A 16,544-nucleotide genomic window follows, 5' to 3' on the forward strand; every position below is an offset into this window, starting at 1 on the left:
GGGGCATTGGGCACTGGGCGTGGGGTGCTGGGGCGCAAGTGAGCTGGGCGTACGCGTGGGGCGTGGGCGCTGCGCGCGCGCGAGACTGCTACTCTCTCGGGGCGTGCGTGAGGCGGGCGCGCTGGGCTGCGCGCTCTGGCCATGCTGAATGGGCTGGCTTGGTCCCCAGCCTCCTTGGGCATCCTGGGCATGTCAAGGCAGGGCCCATGGCATGCCCAAGAGGCTGTTTTGGGGTTGTCTACCCTTGTCTCCACATGGCTAGTGGCTTGGCCATGGGCCACAAAACATGGGGTTCTACCAGTATAGTTGTCCTATGTAAGCGGCATGCAAACGGCTTTAAAAAAAATAATAAATAACAAAACAGAGTTTTGTTTGTTTTGGATTCCAGCTTCGATGCTCTGGTCAGTGGACATCAATCTCGTCTTCGGCGTGGTGTTGCTCCTCTCAGATCATAAACTTCCGTGGTCTTTGGTTTCTTGCGTTGTGATCCTCAAGTGGATCTGTGCCCACTCATCTGCGTGGGTCATCTTCCTCATGTGGGTCTTTGGCTTCGTATTAGTGCAGACTTCCATGTGGGTCTTTGGTCTTCAAGTCGCACCTCAATTCTAGCAAAATACTGAATGCGCATAAGAGTGTTACACATTTTGTCTCAATAAAAGGAAAGAAAATAAAAAAGACTCGGAACGAGTCTCAGACAGTCTGGACCGTAAATATTGCATAGGTTATAGATCACTTCTTTTCTCCAGCTCCATCAGACCTCATCTTGCAGAGAACACCAGACATGCCTCGCGCTTCTTCTTTGTCCTCTTGTGGGTTCCAAGCTTTCTTTTGGCAACTTTCAATGCACCCTTGTCCTTACCAACTTTTAGAAGCTCAGTGATCCTCTTCTCATATGGTGCAAATCCAGCAACTTCCCTGATCAAGTTCCTCACAAAGTGGACTCTTTTACTTGTTTTTCCTTTGCAATCAGAGGGTCGAGGAGCCAAATCTTTCTTGGTGACAATATGGCCTTCATTTAAACCCACAAAGAGGCCTTTATTTGGCTGTTTAGGAGCCATTGCCTTCGGTCAGAGCTTTGAATCTCTCTTCTTTTTTCCCTCTCAAGAACAAACAAAACAAAAGAAAATGACAGTAAAAGAGAGCAAAACAAAGGGGCCAAGAGAGAGAAAAATTGAGCGACAGTTGGCTCAAATCCCAAAAAGCATGACACAGCTTTGTCAAATCTTTTCGAAACACTATGTTTTATTTTTCCACATCAGCACCGTCTACGCACCGCTTACATGAAGCAATTGTATTCAGCATTTTACCTTGCCTTTTGTTGGGCAACTGATTTTGCTAGTTTGTCAGTGAACAGTGCCTATATTTAGTTGTATTATTATGCTTTGATATACATAAAATATACGGAATACACCTAAAAGGGATTCTTCCAGACCTTCTCTGCAACCCATCCCTTTCCCTTGTTTCCTTCCGCAACCTTACAAAAATAGGGTAAAACCCCTCTGGCCATACTAATGGGCCTGTACCTTTCTACCCGGATAAAACATTTTCAGTCCAACGATTTTGAGTTCCAATCAGTAACACTGAAATCACTAACTGCATGGGAAGTATCAAAGATTGCAAGTAGAATGAAGAATTCAACGAGAGAGACTTCAGATTGGAAGATTCTCTGTACAATGACCTTTAAATGTTGATTTGAAATGCCATTTTTTCTGACCAACTTATTCGGCATGGATGATGATTAGTTTAATTCATATGAATGCAGATATTCCAACGGATTATCTACATATGGAACATGAGAAATGATTCTTTGTTCCACCCTATAAAGAAAAGTGGCTCTTTTTTGTAATTTTTGATCTTTTTACACCAACTGTTGAATTGTTGATACTCGTTAAAAGTCGGCAACATTTAGTATATGAGATGAAATGAGATATTTTAAATTTTTTTATAATTTTTTTTCAAACACCACTCAAATACAAAATACTTTCTAATTTTAAATATTCAATTTTTTTTTTATCTAATCATTATAATTTTAACAAACTTCAAAACAAAACAAAAAATTTAATACAAAATTAACCATTTCTTTCTCATTTTTCAAAAATAATTTAAAACCATTTATCACTAATTTCTTAAATTTTTCTCTCTCATTTTACAAAATTCAATAAACATTTTAACTTCAATTATTTCACTTCTATTTACAAAATTTTGAGTTACTCTAAGGCTGCATTTGAATGTTGAGATGATCTCAGATAATTCGAGTTGATATGTAAATAGTAGTATTTTGTAAGTTCTATTAAGATGTGTTTGAATGTAAATAGTTTATGATATGTGTATAAATGTATGAAGTAGGTTGAAATGAGTTTAACTTTTTTATACTAAGTTAAAAAGTAATGAATTTAATCAATGATTGATTTAAGATGAATTAAGATGAATTTGTATTTAAACGAACTTTTAATTAATATGTGCTTAAAAACATTTTAAAGGCCGTAAAAAGGAAGAATGTAGGTGATCATAGGCAACATGTTCTATACAAGTTTTAGGACATATAAATCTCTAGTAAATCATTTAAAAAAAATGTGTAACCTAGAAAGTTCTCATCAATCATCAAGCTAGAAAAATCTCTCCATCTCTCGAGAAAGTTCACATCAATCATCTAGCTAGAAAAATCTATTACCTGTCATAAGCAAGAATCTTCCAATTCTTTAACGGTTAGATAAACTCTCTTGAAGCTACTAGTTAATTGACTTAAGAGGACATTTGGACAAAAATATGAGATATAAAATTCTCAAAGTTTCTCATAATTTCTTTTTCCAAATATCGATCGCTTAAACACAAAATACTTTTCAATTTCAGATTTTACAATTTTTCATCTAATTATCATTCAAACATAAAAATAATACAAGTTTTACAAAAATATAATCTTAAAAAACTAGATTCAAATAATTTTTTAACTTTGTAATATTTTTATTCAATATTTTCTCTCTCATTTTTCAAAATCTAATAAAATACTTTAAAGCAAATTATTTCACTACTTTTCATAGAATTTTGAGATATTCCAAGTGATCAAACAAGCTTTTAATATGTGATTAAAAACAATTCAAAGGCCTTTTACTATAGGTGAGAAGCGACATATATATTCGCTACAAGTTGAGGGCATTCAAGTCTCTCATAAATCATTTTTAAAAAGGAGGAATTTTTTTCGAATTGCTCTTGCTTTTTGTTCAAAAAATTTGCACGAAACGTACATGTTTTGACATATCATTTTCCATTATTGAGTATCTATAGTCAATTGCGAGGAGAAGAAATGAGTGATGTGCGTGTAAAAGTTGAATTGTGTTTGTATATGAATTTCTTGATTAAGTATTTCTTGATGATTTCACAGGAGCAGGCGCTTTTATTCTTGAGCGGAGTATTTTTGAGAACATTATGCTGTTTCAAGAAATGGTGCATTTTTTAAATAAAAAAATATTTGATGGAAATTTTATGGTAAAAATTGATATGTCCAAAACTTATGATAGAGTTGATTGAGATTTCCTTATACATGTTCTTGAGTGTCTTGGATTTTCAAGTCAATTTCGTGCTTTGGTGGTAAACTGTGTGTGCTCACAATGATTCTCAATTACGATGAATGGTTCTTACAAGGGTTTTTCCAAGTTGACCCATGGTCTCCATCAAGGAGATCCTTTATCGTCTTATTTATTTTATCATCAAGGAGGAAGTGTTTTGAGAAGGAATTTTGCGGAGGGTAGGATTAAGTGTTTTTCTCATCCGTTGGGGGTACCTTTGATTTCTTATTTTCTTTACGCGGATGATCTTTTGGTTTTTCTTAATGGGGAGAGGAGGCCTTTGCGCAGACTTAATGAAGTTTTGGGGATTTATTGGAGGTGGTCGGGTCAGTTGATTAACAAAGAAAAATCTGCTTTGTTCTTTTCTAAGCATATCTCTACGGGTAGGAGGCTTGGTTTGAAGAGGATGTCGGGTTTTTTGAGGGGAGTTTCCCGGTGATTCATCTTGGTGTTCCTATTGTTGTGGGGCGACTTAAGGTTCGAGATTTGGAACCTTTAGTGGCTAAAATCAGGGAAAAAGTGGCAGGGTGGAAGTTTAATTTGCTGTCGCATGGGGGTCGCCTCATTCTTCTTCGGCATGTCCTTTCGAGCATGTCTATGCACCTTCTAGCTGTTCTTAACATTCCGAAAGCAGTACATCATAAAATAAACTCCCAATTGCTTCCAAGTGCGATTGCTGTTCTTCAGGTCATTATGAGTCGAGGGATCATGTGTAATGCTTTAGTGAGTTTGCAGATAATTTATGGGGTCTTGCAGAAATAGCGTTGGGACGCAGAAGGTGCATCATGTTTTGTAGTGGTCATGAAGAGTCTCACTGGTTTTCGTTTGTTAGGAAATCTTTCATGAGGGGTCTTTTAATTGGTATTCTGCCTTGTTTATTGTCTTGGAGGTTGTGGATCCGAAGGTGCAAGGCGCGCGTGGAGGGTAGCCTGGAACCTGTGACAAGCATTTGGAGGGTAGTGAAGGTGTGGCTCCGTATTATCTCGGATAGAATGTCTAATGGGGGTGCTGTTTCTCGTATTGACGCAGAGGTCTTGGCTGCGCTGGAAGTTAGGGTCCCTATAGCCACTGTACGTAGCCCTCACCTTGTTCAATGGAGGAAGCCGTTGGAGGGTTGGATGAAATTAAATGTGGATGGAAGTTGTAGAGGTAACCCGGGAAGTATGGGTGGTGGGGGTGTTATCCGTGACTGTGATGGACATTTCTTGGCAGCTTTTTCTAAGTTTTTTGGTCATGGCACTAGTAATGAGGCTGAGCTAAGCGTGCTGTTGGAAGGGGTAAGGATGTGTACTAACATGGGTTTCTTGCATGTTGAAATAGAACGTGACTAAATTGTGGTGGATTGGGTTAGAACCCGAAGATGCTCGATTTGGTATCTATAAGATTTTTGGGAAGAGTTTCTTGTAGCTTCTTCTGGACTTTCTTCCTCTATTTCTCATCAATTTTGGGAAGGTAATATGGTCGCAGATTTTTTGGCCTGTAGGTGGTAGAATGTATGAAAAGTATGACTTGCTTCCTAAAGAGTTGAAGGGTTTTTTGCGTTTGGAGAGGTTGGATTTGCCTTATATTTGTCGATAATCTTTATAGGACTTTTAGTTTGTTTTTTTTTTATTGTTTTATTGTTTTATTGTTTTGGGTTGCGGTATTGGTTTGATTTGTTTGTTATATAGTATTCATCTGCCTTAAACGAGGGTTTATTTTCAATAAAGTTTGAAGGTTTTGTATAAAAAAAAAAGAAGGTATGCTTGTAAGTTTGTCAATTTTATAATTAATGTTTTTAAATATTATAATGCATTTTGTGATTCGAATGGGATAAAGGCTTTGAAAATGCTTCTGAATCACAACGCACTCGGTGGGTGTAGGATTGCTAAAAAAAATCATGGAGTTTGTTTTTGATATAATCATATATAAATTTTTTTTTAACAGTGCTACACCCACCAGTTTTTTAGCAATGACAGATAGATAATCGTATCTATCTATTTTTCTAGGACGTTGAAAAAGAAAAAACAAGTTGGTAACTAGTGTGACTGCATGCATTTATTTATAATATTATTGCATTTACCGTACACATGCGTGCCGCCAAGCATATGTATGCAGTTTTGAACTTTGAACGATGATTGTAACACCCAAGTCCAACACAAAATTCGTGTTTAAATTTTTTATTTTATTTTAATATGAATGGAAAGTCCACCTGAGTTTTAACGAGTAATTTTTAAGAATAGGTTACGGGTTTCAAATTTTGTATTAATGGATTATGGACTTTTTATTGAGCTTGAATATTTTAGATTATTTTTTTTGGTTAAAATATTTTTTATGGAGCAAGGGGGATTTATTTTTAAGTTTTTGGCCCGAAAAGTTATGGAACGAGTTAGGCTCAAGGCCCAATTTTTTATTTTTTATTTTTTAACGAGCCCTAAAGCCAAACCGGTGAGATCACGCCATGCACATCTCTTCCTCTTTTTCCTAGGGTTTCAAAAACCTATTTAGGCATATCTCATGCACGTATAACCTCCCACAACTAGGGTTGCTCTTCACGACCGTTTTTCCACGCTCTTGCACTAATGCACGTCTCTCCTTTTTATTTCTCTAGGGTTTTTATCAGTTTTTGTTTTTATATATATTCACCTTCAACACGTCCTGCACACTTTCTCTTCCTCCACAGCAGAACAACCATCCACCTCTGCCCTCCTACACCACGAAACATGTGCACTGCCATAGAGATAGCAATTACAGCGTTGCATGCCCTCCCACCGTCCAATTTCAGTGCACATCCTCACACTCGCATGAAGACCAGCAGCCGCATCTCCTAGCGTTAATCATGGGACCATCGTGGAACAGCCGCGCATCACCCCAGCCACTGCCACAATCAAGCCCAGCCCGAAACACACGAACCACATCCCGCACAACGGAAACCACCGTGTGATAGCATTGCCCAGCCGACACTCAGACTCTATATCACAGCATAACCACCACCACCACATCGTAGTCTCCTCCCTCTCAGCCACCGTGCAAGGTCAAGAGCCTTCACAGCAATGCCCTACATCACCGTCGCCCAGCCGTTGAAAGAAACACCACTCACTAAATACTCTGTTTTTGACCCATGAAATAGAGGAAGTAGTCTTCCCCACCATGTGCCACAAATCTGCCACCCCACACTGCCAACCTCCTCGAAGTCATCGCCACTGCACAGAGAGCATCGTCGGGCGCTGCACTTCATCCAAGTTCATCGCTCTCCTCTCGGTAAGCTACCCCCGAACTCACCCACTCTCCTCTCCGTCTCTCTCTCTCTCTCTCACTCATCTCTCCCTCTCTCTCAATCTCAGTGCTCTGCCGCCGCGTGGACCACCTTCAACCTCCGCCCAGCACTGTCGTTGCGTCTCTCCTCCCTTCTCGATTAGCCTCTACCCGCATACGTACTTCACGTAAAATTTAGCTTGTTTTACAAATAACCCATATCTCCTTGTAATTACGGAAATGCCATTAAGGCTTTGTTTATGGTTTATAGTTTATACGTAGCACAACTCATACTCCTTCAAGTGTTTTTACAATTTTGCCTTTCTAATTATAAAACTATCAAGAGTTTTAATTACATTTTTATCCTTAATATAAATTCATGGCAGAGTTATATTTTTATGGGCTTTGTTTTAAGTCTCAAAATTTTATATTTTGTGCAGATGGTATTTTATTTAAATTAAAATGTGTTTAATTGGATTATATTCCAAAGATACCAATTTCTATATTGAACTATATTAAAATAAAGGTTTTTGTTAAATAATATTCATTTTTGTTGGATCTAATTAATTATTATATTAATGTATAAGTCAGAAGTATTATTTTGATATCGAGGAAATTTAGAAATGTGACGATATTTTAGGATTACATGAATTTAGATTTTTGAGGAATTAAAATAGGTTATTTTAGAATCTTAGGCTTAAATATTAAAATACGTGTTCGATTGGAAATTTATGAAAATTACATGATTATGTTATAGGTGACGATTAATATTTGTTCGGCATTTTTGAGAAAATTTTGAAAAATTTAGGAAGTTAAGGTAAAAGGGGTTCCTATGCTAGATTTTGTATAAAATAAAAATGAACTGGGGTTGATTTACGAAAATGTGCATCATATGTTTTGAAAAGAAATGTGAAAATAACCTCAGTTATTTATTATTCATACTCATTGAACTCTGATAAAAGAGAAAATATTTTTGTCATGACTAGTGTAGACATGAGTTTATTTTTGACATATTATTTCTGACCTATGCAAAAAGAGCGAATATGAAAATTTGTGCATAATTATGTAAATATGATTTGGATCTGCTTTGATTACGAAGATGATATAATTTTGTTCAGTACTCTGGATAAGATTTGATTTCTGAAAACTTTTGGCATGACTCTCTAATTCTGAATTTGATTCTATTTCCACTCTGTTTAGTTATGGCCCTACCACGGATGATAATAGTGACTTACAGCCCAACCACTGGTTACAATAGTGGATACGGCCCAACCAAGGGTAATAATAGTGGATACGGCCCAATCACGGGTAATAATAGTGGATACGGTCCTGCAATGGGTTATAGTAGTGGTCTCTGTTTTGAGTGCACATCTTGGTGACAGAGTGATTTATGTTCTGCTTGGCTATCTGCAGATATACAACCCTATCACGGGAATTATACATGACCTATGTTCTGATATGATGTTTTAATAATGATGATGATCATTTATGCTATGCCAAAGGATATTTTTGAATGAATTTATTTCTGAATCTTCGCTCTGATATTTTGATAACATGTTCTACTTCCGCACTCTGAAAATGGAAATGTTTTGTTATGCATTCTAATCTCTGTAAATGCTCATGTTTACACACTGGTATATGTTCTCTGCTTACTAAGTTGTTGATAACTCATCCCTTATATTCACAATATTTTTCGGATAATTTTGATGCATCAGCTGGAAGTCAAGAGTAAGGTTTGATGATTATAGAGGAATAAGTGTCAGAAGGTACAAGTTTATTAGTTTGATGATTATAGAGGAATAAGTGCCAGAAGGTACAAGTTGATTGGATAGTCTTATTTAATAGGTTTATAATTTTATGTTATTTGGTATTTGGAGTCCTAGATATTTCTAAATATTTACGGAGTTTTTAAAATTATCTCATTGAGGTATTTTTTGGTGTCATGGTAGATGAACATATATTTTGATTTGAAAAAATTGATTTGTACTTTTTGAAAATATTAGAGTATTTTAAATATGTTATAAAATTTGAATTTAAGTTATAAGAGCTAATTCTTCGTATCTCCAAAAATGGGGCGTTACAATGATCTTGAGCAGTCGTACGTATATTTTGCGCTGATAAGAGTTATTTAAATGGGTCTTGGTCTTGAGGTTCATTTTAATTTCTTTGATCGTGATCACTCATGTCAAGTACTGCCAAGTTTTTTACAACTACTGATCCATCCTTCGAAATTCCAAATCTGTAGTAATCATCAACATGAGTAGTGTCAATGGTACTGAAAAATCAACTACGAACGTCGACTACTTCCATATATATTATTCTTAATTTGAGGGCTTTTAAAGATCAGATTAGAATAGAAAACTAAAACGCGTTTAATTTTCTTGCTTTTTGACTTGTATTCTTTGAGAATTAAAACATTATAATGGTTTGGATTCAGAGATGAGTTGAGATGGTTTATGAATAGTAGAATAAAAATTAAATTATTTATTATATTTTATGTAGAAATTTAGAAAAGTTATTTTGAAATTTAAAAAAATTGAATTGTTTATTATATTTTGTGTAAAAATTTAAAAAAATTATAATGATGAGATGAGATGAATTGAGATGGATTGAGATGAGTTACGAATACAAACGAGACAGGAAAAGAGGATCTTTTCCATCGTTGAAGGTTGAACCAATACCTGAAAAGCTGGAGTCGTACGCGTACTGCATGGATAAAACGCTTAAAAGAATGGGAACTGCTATGAGTCCTGAATTTGGGACCCAAAGTGTGTCCCGAATAGGTTTTTTATTTTTCTTCTTTTTTTTTTTTATGTATTTTTTTAATCATCATAAATATTTTTTTAAAAAAACAACATTATTAAAAAATATTTTTTTAATCATTCAGTAAAAAAAAAAAAATTACATTTGGGACATATTTTAGATTCCGAATTCAAGACCCAAGGCATTTTTGTAAAAGGATTGATCTCCGTGGAGTGGATCCAAATTCGAGACCCAAAACATTTCCGTAAAAGAATTGATCTCCCGTGGAGTCGTACTGAAGACGGTCCCCTATATATGTGTGTGTATAATTGGTCCAAACCCAGAAACTGAGCCTTAATTATTCGATATACATATTTTCTCTTTGATTACCAAAATTACTACGATTTCTGGCCCTTGCTAATCCCAACATCTCTCCCTTTCTGCCACTGATCTAACTACCCAACCATGGAGGGCCAAACCACCCCTGCGAGAGGAAGCTTGAAGCGTAAGCTTGATCCAGGATTCCAAGGCCAAAACAACCATCAAAAGGTTCTCGTTGTCGGAGACCATATGAGCAAAGACGGTACCATTAATTTCCCCGCTCTCTCTGGCACATGATCAGTACAATAGAATATCATACCATGTTGCGTCTATTACTACTTTTATTTTCGTGATTTATGGAGTACTTTATATATGTTAGGTTCGAGAATCATAAGCTAGCTTTCTTTAATTCATGTTATTCCTCTAATAATCCGATTTTACAGATGACTTTATCTTTGGGCAATTTATGTGCGATTTCTATGACTGTCGTGAATGATGTACTTGATTACAGCTATTTTATAACTCGCTCTATAATTAATCAATGTAATTCTACAACTTCATTAAAAATAATTATAATTTTATATAATCGTTTTATAATTAATCAATATTGTAATTGTAAAACTTCGAATTATAGTCGTGACTTTATTATTTTCCTATAAATAGTAGACATGCCAGTGATTTTGTATCGGGACATATCTACGCACTTCATTATTTACGGTGATTTTCATTAAAAAAAATTATATTTTATTATCTTCACATCACACATCATACATATAATTTTTTAATTTATCCTCTTATTAAATGTCCGTATATATATAACGAGTAAAAAAACTCTAAAAAAAAAAAAAAAAAAGTATAAGACTGTACGTGCATGTCAAATGATCAGTAATAGAGCTTTTTCATTAAACTCAAGCTCTTCGAAATATTAATGTGTCCATCACATCACATCTGTTATGCTTTAGTGTGAAATTATAATTAACCTCCAAATTTTTTTTTTTTTTCCATCGTTTCCCTATTTGCTCAGAGGTTGTATGTAATTTTTCAGTACGATCATCTACCAAATCTTGTTCGAACCAATGGGATTACGAGGTTTTTCTAAGTTTTAGAGGTGCAGACACTCGTAAGAATTTTATTGATCACCTCTATTCCGCTTTGGTGCGAATCGGAATTCGGACATTCTGCGATGATAATGAGCTTCCAAGAGGGGAGAATATATCCAAGGAACTAATCAATGCGATCCATGGGTCAAAGATTTCCCTTGTAATTTTCTCCAAAGATTATGCCTCTTCTACTTGGTGCCTCGATGAGCTTGTTCAGATCCTTCATTGTAGAAGTACCATGAACCACATTTTTATCCCGATATTTTACCATGTGAATCCCTCCGATATACGACAGCAGACTGGGCCTTTTGCCGAAACATTTGCTAGACACGAAGAGAGATTTCAAGAAGATATGGAACGAGTGCAACGTTGGAGAGCAGCTTTCACTGAAGCTGCGGATTGTTCTGGCTTCAACCCCCAGAGCGATGCAAATGGGTATTTATTCTTCTAAGCACTCGTGTTTTTTCATGCAGTTTTTTTAGTTGACTTTTGTCCTTTAATTTTCATTGGGATCTTAGATGAAAATAATTAACTTGACAAACTTTTTTAAGAAAAAACTATTGCATGTTATTTGAGAGTACGTAAAAATTAATTTTCATGCAAACTTATCTATAAAAACTTATTTGAATGGTATTCCTAATAAATTAGCTAGAACTTACTTTCTTGCAATGACGTATGAATATTATTGATTCAATTTTTTTTTTCTATTCCTAATAGATTGAGATTGTAACTCCAAAATTTTTATTCTTCTTTCTCTCTCCTCATACTTAATTCACTGTTCTTTTTCCCATTTGAATTGATATGATCAGGTATGAAGCAAGGTTCATCGAGAAGATTGTTGAACAAGTTCTGTATAAATTGAACCCCATTCGCTTGAATGTTGTCCAGCACCCAGTAGGAATAGATTTTCATGTCGAAGAGATGAAAACTTTATTACAACTTGGAACAAGTAGTACTAATGAACTTCTCATCATGGGTATGTATGGGATGGGCGGAATTGGTAAGACAACCTTAGCTAAAGCTGTCTATAACCATATATGCGATGGGTTTGAAGGAAGTAGTTGTCTTTTAAATGTTAGAGAAGTCTCAGAACAATCCAATGGTCTAATTCAGTTACAAGAACAACTTCTTTTTGATATCTTGAGAGTGAAAATCTTTCTGATTGGTAATGTTGACAAAGGAATCAGTTTGATTAAAGAAAGACTTCACCGAAAAAGAGTTCTTGTTGTTCTTGATGATGTGGATCGGCTCGATCAAATATATGCGTTAGCCAGAAATGGTGAATGGTTTTTTGGTCCTGGAAGTAGAGTCATTATAACGACCAGAGATGAACATTTGCTGGATAAACTAGGAGTAAATTACTCCTACAAAGTTGAAAAAATGAATCATTCGGATTCTCTTCAGCTTTTTAGTTGGCATGCCTTCAACATGCCCCATCCAGAAGAAGACTTTTGTGAGATTTCGACTGCTGTAGTGGATTATGCGGGAGGGGTTCCATTAGCATTAGAAGTTTTTGGTTCTGAACTGCGGGGAAGAAGCATTATTAAATGGAAAACTACATTAGAAAGATTTAAAAAGAGTCCAAATGCCCAAATTCAGAAAATACTTGGAATAAGTTTTGGGTCACTAGACCATACTACAAGGGAGGTGTTTCTAGATATTGCGTGTTTCTTTACGGGTGTCAACATAGAATACGTCTTCAAAATACTGGAGGAATGTGGATCTTTTCCACATATTGCTATTAATATTCTCGTTCAAAGGTCTCTCGTGAAGATTGATTATCCCAATTTGAGGATGCATGATCTTATTCGAGATATGGGAAGGGAGATTGTTCGTCAAGAGTCACGTCATCCAGGAAAACGTAGTAGATTGTGGTCTCATGAAGACGTGTTGAAAGTACTAAAAAACCATACGGTAAGAGATATTTCCTGTTATATCATATAAGAATGTCCGTCCAAGTAGTACAGAACTATGATATACGTGTTATGTAGGTATGCTGAGCCAATCAAGCATGCATCATTGGCCTAGTCCATTCCAAAGGTGTTATATATTCTTTTGAAAAAAAATGATTAAATACATTCCTAATCGAACATTTTTGTTCTGTTAGGGATCGGAAGTAGTGGAGGGTCTCAGCCTAAATCCGCCCATACATGAAGATCATGTCATATCTTTGGAATCTGAAGCATTTGCAAACATGAAGAATTTGAGATTGCTTCAAATCAAGGGTGTAAAAAATTTAAAACTCGAAGGATGCGCTGAGCATCTTTCCAAAGAGCTAAGATGGATTTGCTGGCATAGCTGTCCCCTGAGATTTCTTCCGCCAAGACTTCATCTTGAAAATCTTGTTGTGCTTGACATGCAGTATAGCAAAATCAAACAAGTCTGGAAGCTGGAGAATAATGTATGCAAAATCTTACCATGCCTAGCTTGTATGTCTTTTATTCAATGGTACTTGATGTTAATCGCTGAACTCACGAGGTTTTTTTACTCATTTGCGAATTTGTTTTGGCAGATACTCAGCAAGTTGAAAGTTCTAAATCTCAGTTTTTGCGAAGATCTCGCCAAATCACCGAACTTCTTACAAGTCCCAAATCTAGAGGAACTAATACTTGAAGGTTGCACAGGCTTGGTAGAGCTGCATGAGTCTATTGGATATCTGAAAGGACTTGTTTTGCTGAATTTGAACGGATGCAAGAGCCTTATGAATCTTCCGGAAAGCATTTCTAACCTAAAATCTCTCAAATGTTTTCTCATGGGTCGCTGCTTCAATATCATGCGTAACCTTGCAGACAGAACTACTATTAACCTATCAAATAGATCATGGAATCTCAGAAATTTCCTAAGGGCTTCCCTTCATGTTTTTGGGTCTTTGGTAAAACTAGGTCTCCGTAACAGCAATTTATTGGAAGGTGACTTTCCCATTGATTTTGGGGGCTTATCTTCACTCCAAGATTTGGATTTATCTGTCAACGACTTTCATGATCTCCCTCATGGCATCTGTCACCTTCCTAAATTAACCCGTTTAAATTTAGCTGAGTCTAGATCCATTCGCTCAATTTCAACTCTCCCTGCAAATTTACGGATCTTATTTGCATTTAGCTGCGAATCACTGGAAAGAATCTCAATTTCGGAGTCGCGATTGGATGCACTTGTACTTAGGGACTGCCACAAACTAGTTGACATTCAAGGCTTTGAGAGTTTAGCATCTACGATAGCGGTTGGCCTGGAAGGGTGCCTTGAACAAGAAGAAGATATTGATTTTGTGAAGAATACTCTACTCCAGCTCCAGGTTCTTTCCCTTTCTTTCTGGGTCTCTCTTTATCACTGATCACTCTCTTTTATTCTCTGTTCTGAACATTTGTGTTTCTTTCCCCGAATGGCAGAAGTGGAAGTGGCCGTCTATGGTTGAGAGGCGCCAGATATGGCTTTATGGTGACGAGATTCCAAATTGGTTCAGCCATAAGAGAAAAGGGTCTTCCATATCCTTTCATATACCACCACTTTCAGATCAAGGAGTGATTAATGGATTAGTATTTGGAGTTGTAATTAGTAATAAGAACATTCTCCATGTATGGCACGGTTCAATTAGCGTGGTATTCCATAATAAAACAAGAGGCCACAGACAAGTTATTGAAGGATTTATCTGTTACACTGTAGGGTCTGAGGATTATTTACTTTTGGTTCAGGTGGGGGTGGGTGGAGGTAGTGAAATCCCATATGGTCAGGTGATGATAAATGGGGAGGAAATCGAGGTGTCCTTCGAGTTCGAGTGTTCACAGGCGCCAGAGTACAATCGAGTAAAGGAGTGTGGAGTTCATCTCCTGATCATTCAGCCTGGTAATTAATATTGTGTACGTCCTGGCTAATTAATATTACAGTATTGTGGCAAACTGTAAATAAATTTGTTCATTGAAATTGTTTTGTAGAGGAGGAGGCCGGTTCAATGGTGTACAGTGAAAAGAAAAAGAAAATGATGGAAGACGATTTGATGCAGGACACTCTTGCTACGAAGCTTACAAGACATGGACCTCGTAATCGGCGGATGTTCAGGGAATACGACGGGATCGATTCTTTTGTGTCCTATATAGAACGTAAGACGAGTACTCTTGGCCCGGGATATATATTGAGATGAAATGAAATAAATTTAGATAAAAGTTAAAAATTAAATAAAATATTATTAAAATATTAATTTTTAATATTATTATTATTTTAAAATTTGAAAATATTAAACTGTTTATTATATTTTATATTAAAATTTAAAAAATTTGCAGAGCCTCCATATACAATTTAGAGGGTTGAGCTGCCGACGTTGCTGTCACAATCGTTGAAGGTGTTGACCTAGCTACACGGCCTTCTCTACCTGCCTCTCTCAAAACCTCTACCAGTTTTCTCCACCCCCTCCCATCTCTTCCTTCAAGAATGAGAATATTGTTTCTCCGACTCCCTGTTTGAATTCCACCAACGCCATGAATGCCCCTGTCTCCTTCTCTGTGAGCTGAATAAAACTCCCTCCTTCCTTCCTTCAAGCAATCCTCTAAAGTTTTAGTGAACCACCATGTCGTGGCTAACTTCAAGTGAAGGCTTCTCACCAACTTCCACCCCCTTTTTGTAATGTGGATCCATCGCCCAGCTCTAACTACCTCAAAGGACTTAAGATCAATAGTAGCAGCATTCAACATGCCCGTATCCCTTCTCATACTTGCAATAATCACTCACTTAGCCTCCCATGAACAGCATCACCAGCCAAACAAACGAAAAAATAGAAAAGTGTACGGAGAGAAAATAAGGAGGAGAGAGAGAGAGAGAGAGAGAGAAAACATTATACGGTTATCCTAAATTTTTAGTTAGTCTTAATAAATTTGATACCACTTAATTTCTTGTCATGACATATTAGTCTCAAATGACTAGATAAAATACTTCTTGCCCTTTTTTTTCATTTCCTTTTGATCATATAATGATCAGGTATGAAGCATACTTCATCGAGAAGACCAACCCAATGGTCTTGTTCAGTTACAAAATTTTTAGTTAGTCTTAATAAATTTGATGCCACTTAATTTCTTGTCATGACATATTAGTCTCAAATGATTAGCTAAAATACTTCTTGCCCTTTTTTTCATTTCCTTTTGATATAATGATCAGGTATGAAGCATACTTCATTGAGAAGACCAACCCAATGGTCTAGTTCAGTTACAAGAGCAACTCCTTTCTGATATCTTGAAAATGAAGAATTTGAAGATATGGAACATTGATAGAGGAATCAATTTGATTATGGAAAGACTTCATTGCAAAAGAGTTCTTGTTGTTCTTGATGATGTGGATGACTTGAAACAATTACAGGCATTAATTGGAAACTTTGAATGGGTTGGTTCTCGGAGTAGAGTCATCATTACAACTAGATATGAACATTTACTACTAGAATTGAAAGAATGTAACTTCAATACCAAAGTTGGACTGACTAGAGATGAAGATTTACTAACACAAATAACAGATCGTAGCTTCTGGTTTAGGTTCCATACTGAGGTCAGACTACAAAGGATGCAAGAAGCAAACCTCCGTCCAGGAGGCAAAGGTTACATGTTTATAT

At 36.3% G+C, this 16,544-nt stretch overlaps 1 protein-coding gene and 1 pseudogene across 2 annotated transcripts; one reads left to right on the forward strand and one right to left on the reverse strand.

Moving 5' to 3' along the window:
* Positions 1-729: 729 nt before the first annotated feature.
* Positions 730-1,067, reverse strand: LOC109002155 (annotated as a pseudogene).
* An 8,841-nt stretch (positions 1,068-9,908) lies between these two features.
* Positions 9,909-16,311, forward strand: LOC109002263 (disease resistance protein RUN1-like). Of its 2 annotated transcripts, none has more exons than XM_035685102.1 (8): positions 9,909-10,122; positions 10,885-11,395; positions 11,770-12,874; positions 13,068-13,361; positions 13,473-14,249; positions 14,344-14,797; positions 14,887-15,051; positions 16,100-16,311. In XM_035685102.1, exons 1-8 carry the CDS (start codon positions 10,005-10,007, stop codon positions 16,168-16,170), a joined length of 3,495 nt encoding a protein of 1,164 aa, XP_035540995.1. In that variant the 5' UTR covers positions 9,909-10,004; the 3' UTR covers positions 16,171-16,311. The 2 variants fall into 2 exon arrangements, with proteins under 2 accessions (XP_035540995.1, XP_018835477.1); XM_018979932.2 differs by having other exon boundaries at positions 10,906-11,395.
* The last annotated feature ends 233 nt before the right edge of the window (positions 16,312-16,544 follow it).

The sequence above is a fragment of the Juglans regia genome, chromosome 14 (assembly GCF_001411555.2).
Source record: "Juglans regia cultivar Chandler chromosome 14, Walnut 2.0, whole genome shotgun sequence".
NCBI lineage: Eukaryota > Viridiplantae > Streptophyta > Magnoliopsida > Fagales > Juglandaceae > Juglans > Juglans regia.

Bases quoted from the DNA above. Each gene is read 5' to 3' on its own strand.
- LOC109002263 (XM_035685102.1), top strand. From the start codon at position 10,005: ATGGAGGGCCAAACCACCCCTGCGAGAGGAAGCTTGAAGCGTAAGCTT. The intron at 11,396-11,769 runs GTATTTATTCTT...TGATATGATCAG, and splicing joins CCCCAGAGCGATGCAAATGG to GTATGAAGCAAGGTTCATCG. The intron at 12,875-13,067 runs GTAAGAGATATT...TTGTTCTGTTAG, and splicing joins AAGTACTAAAAAACCATACG to GGATCGGAAGTAGTGGAGGG.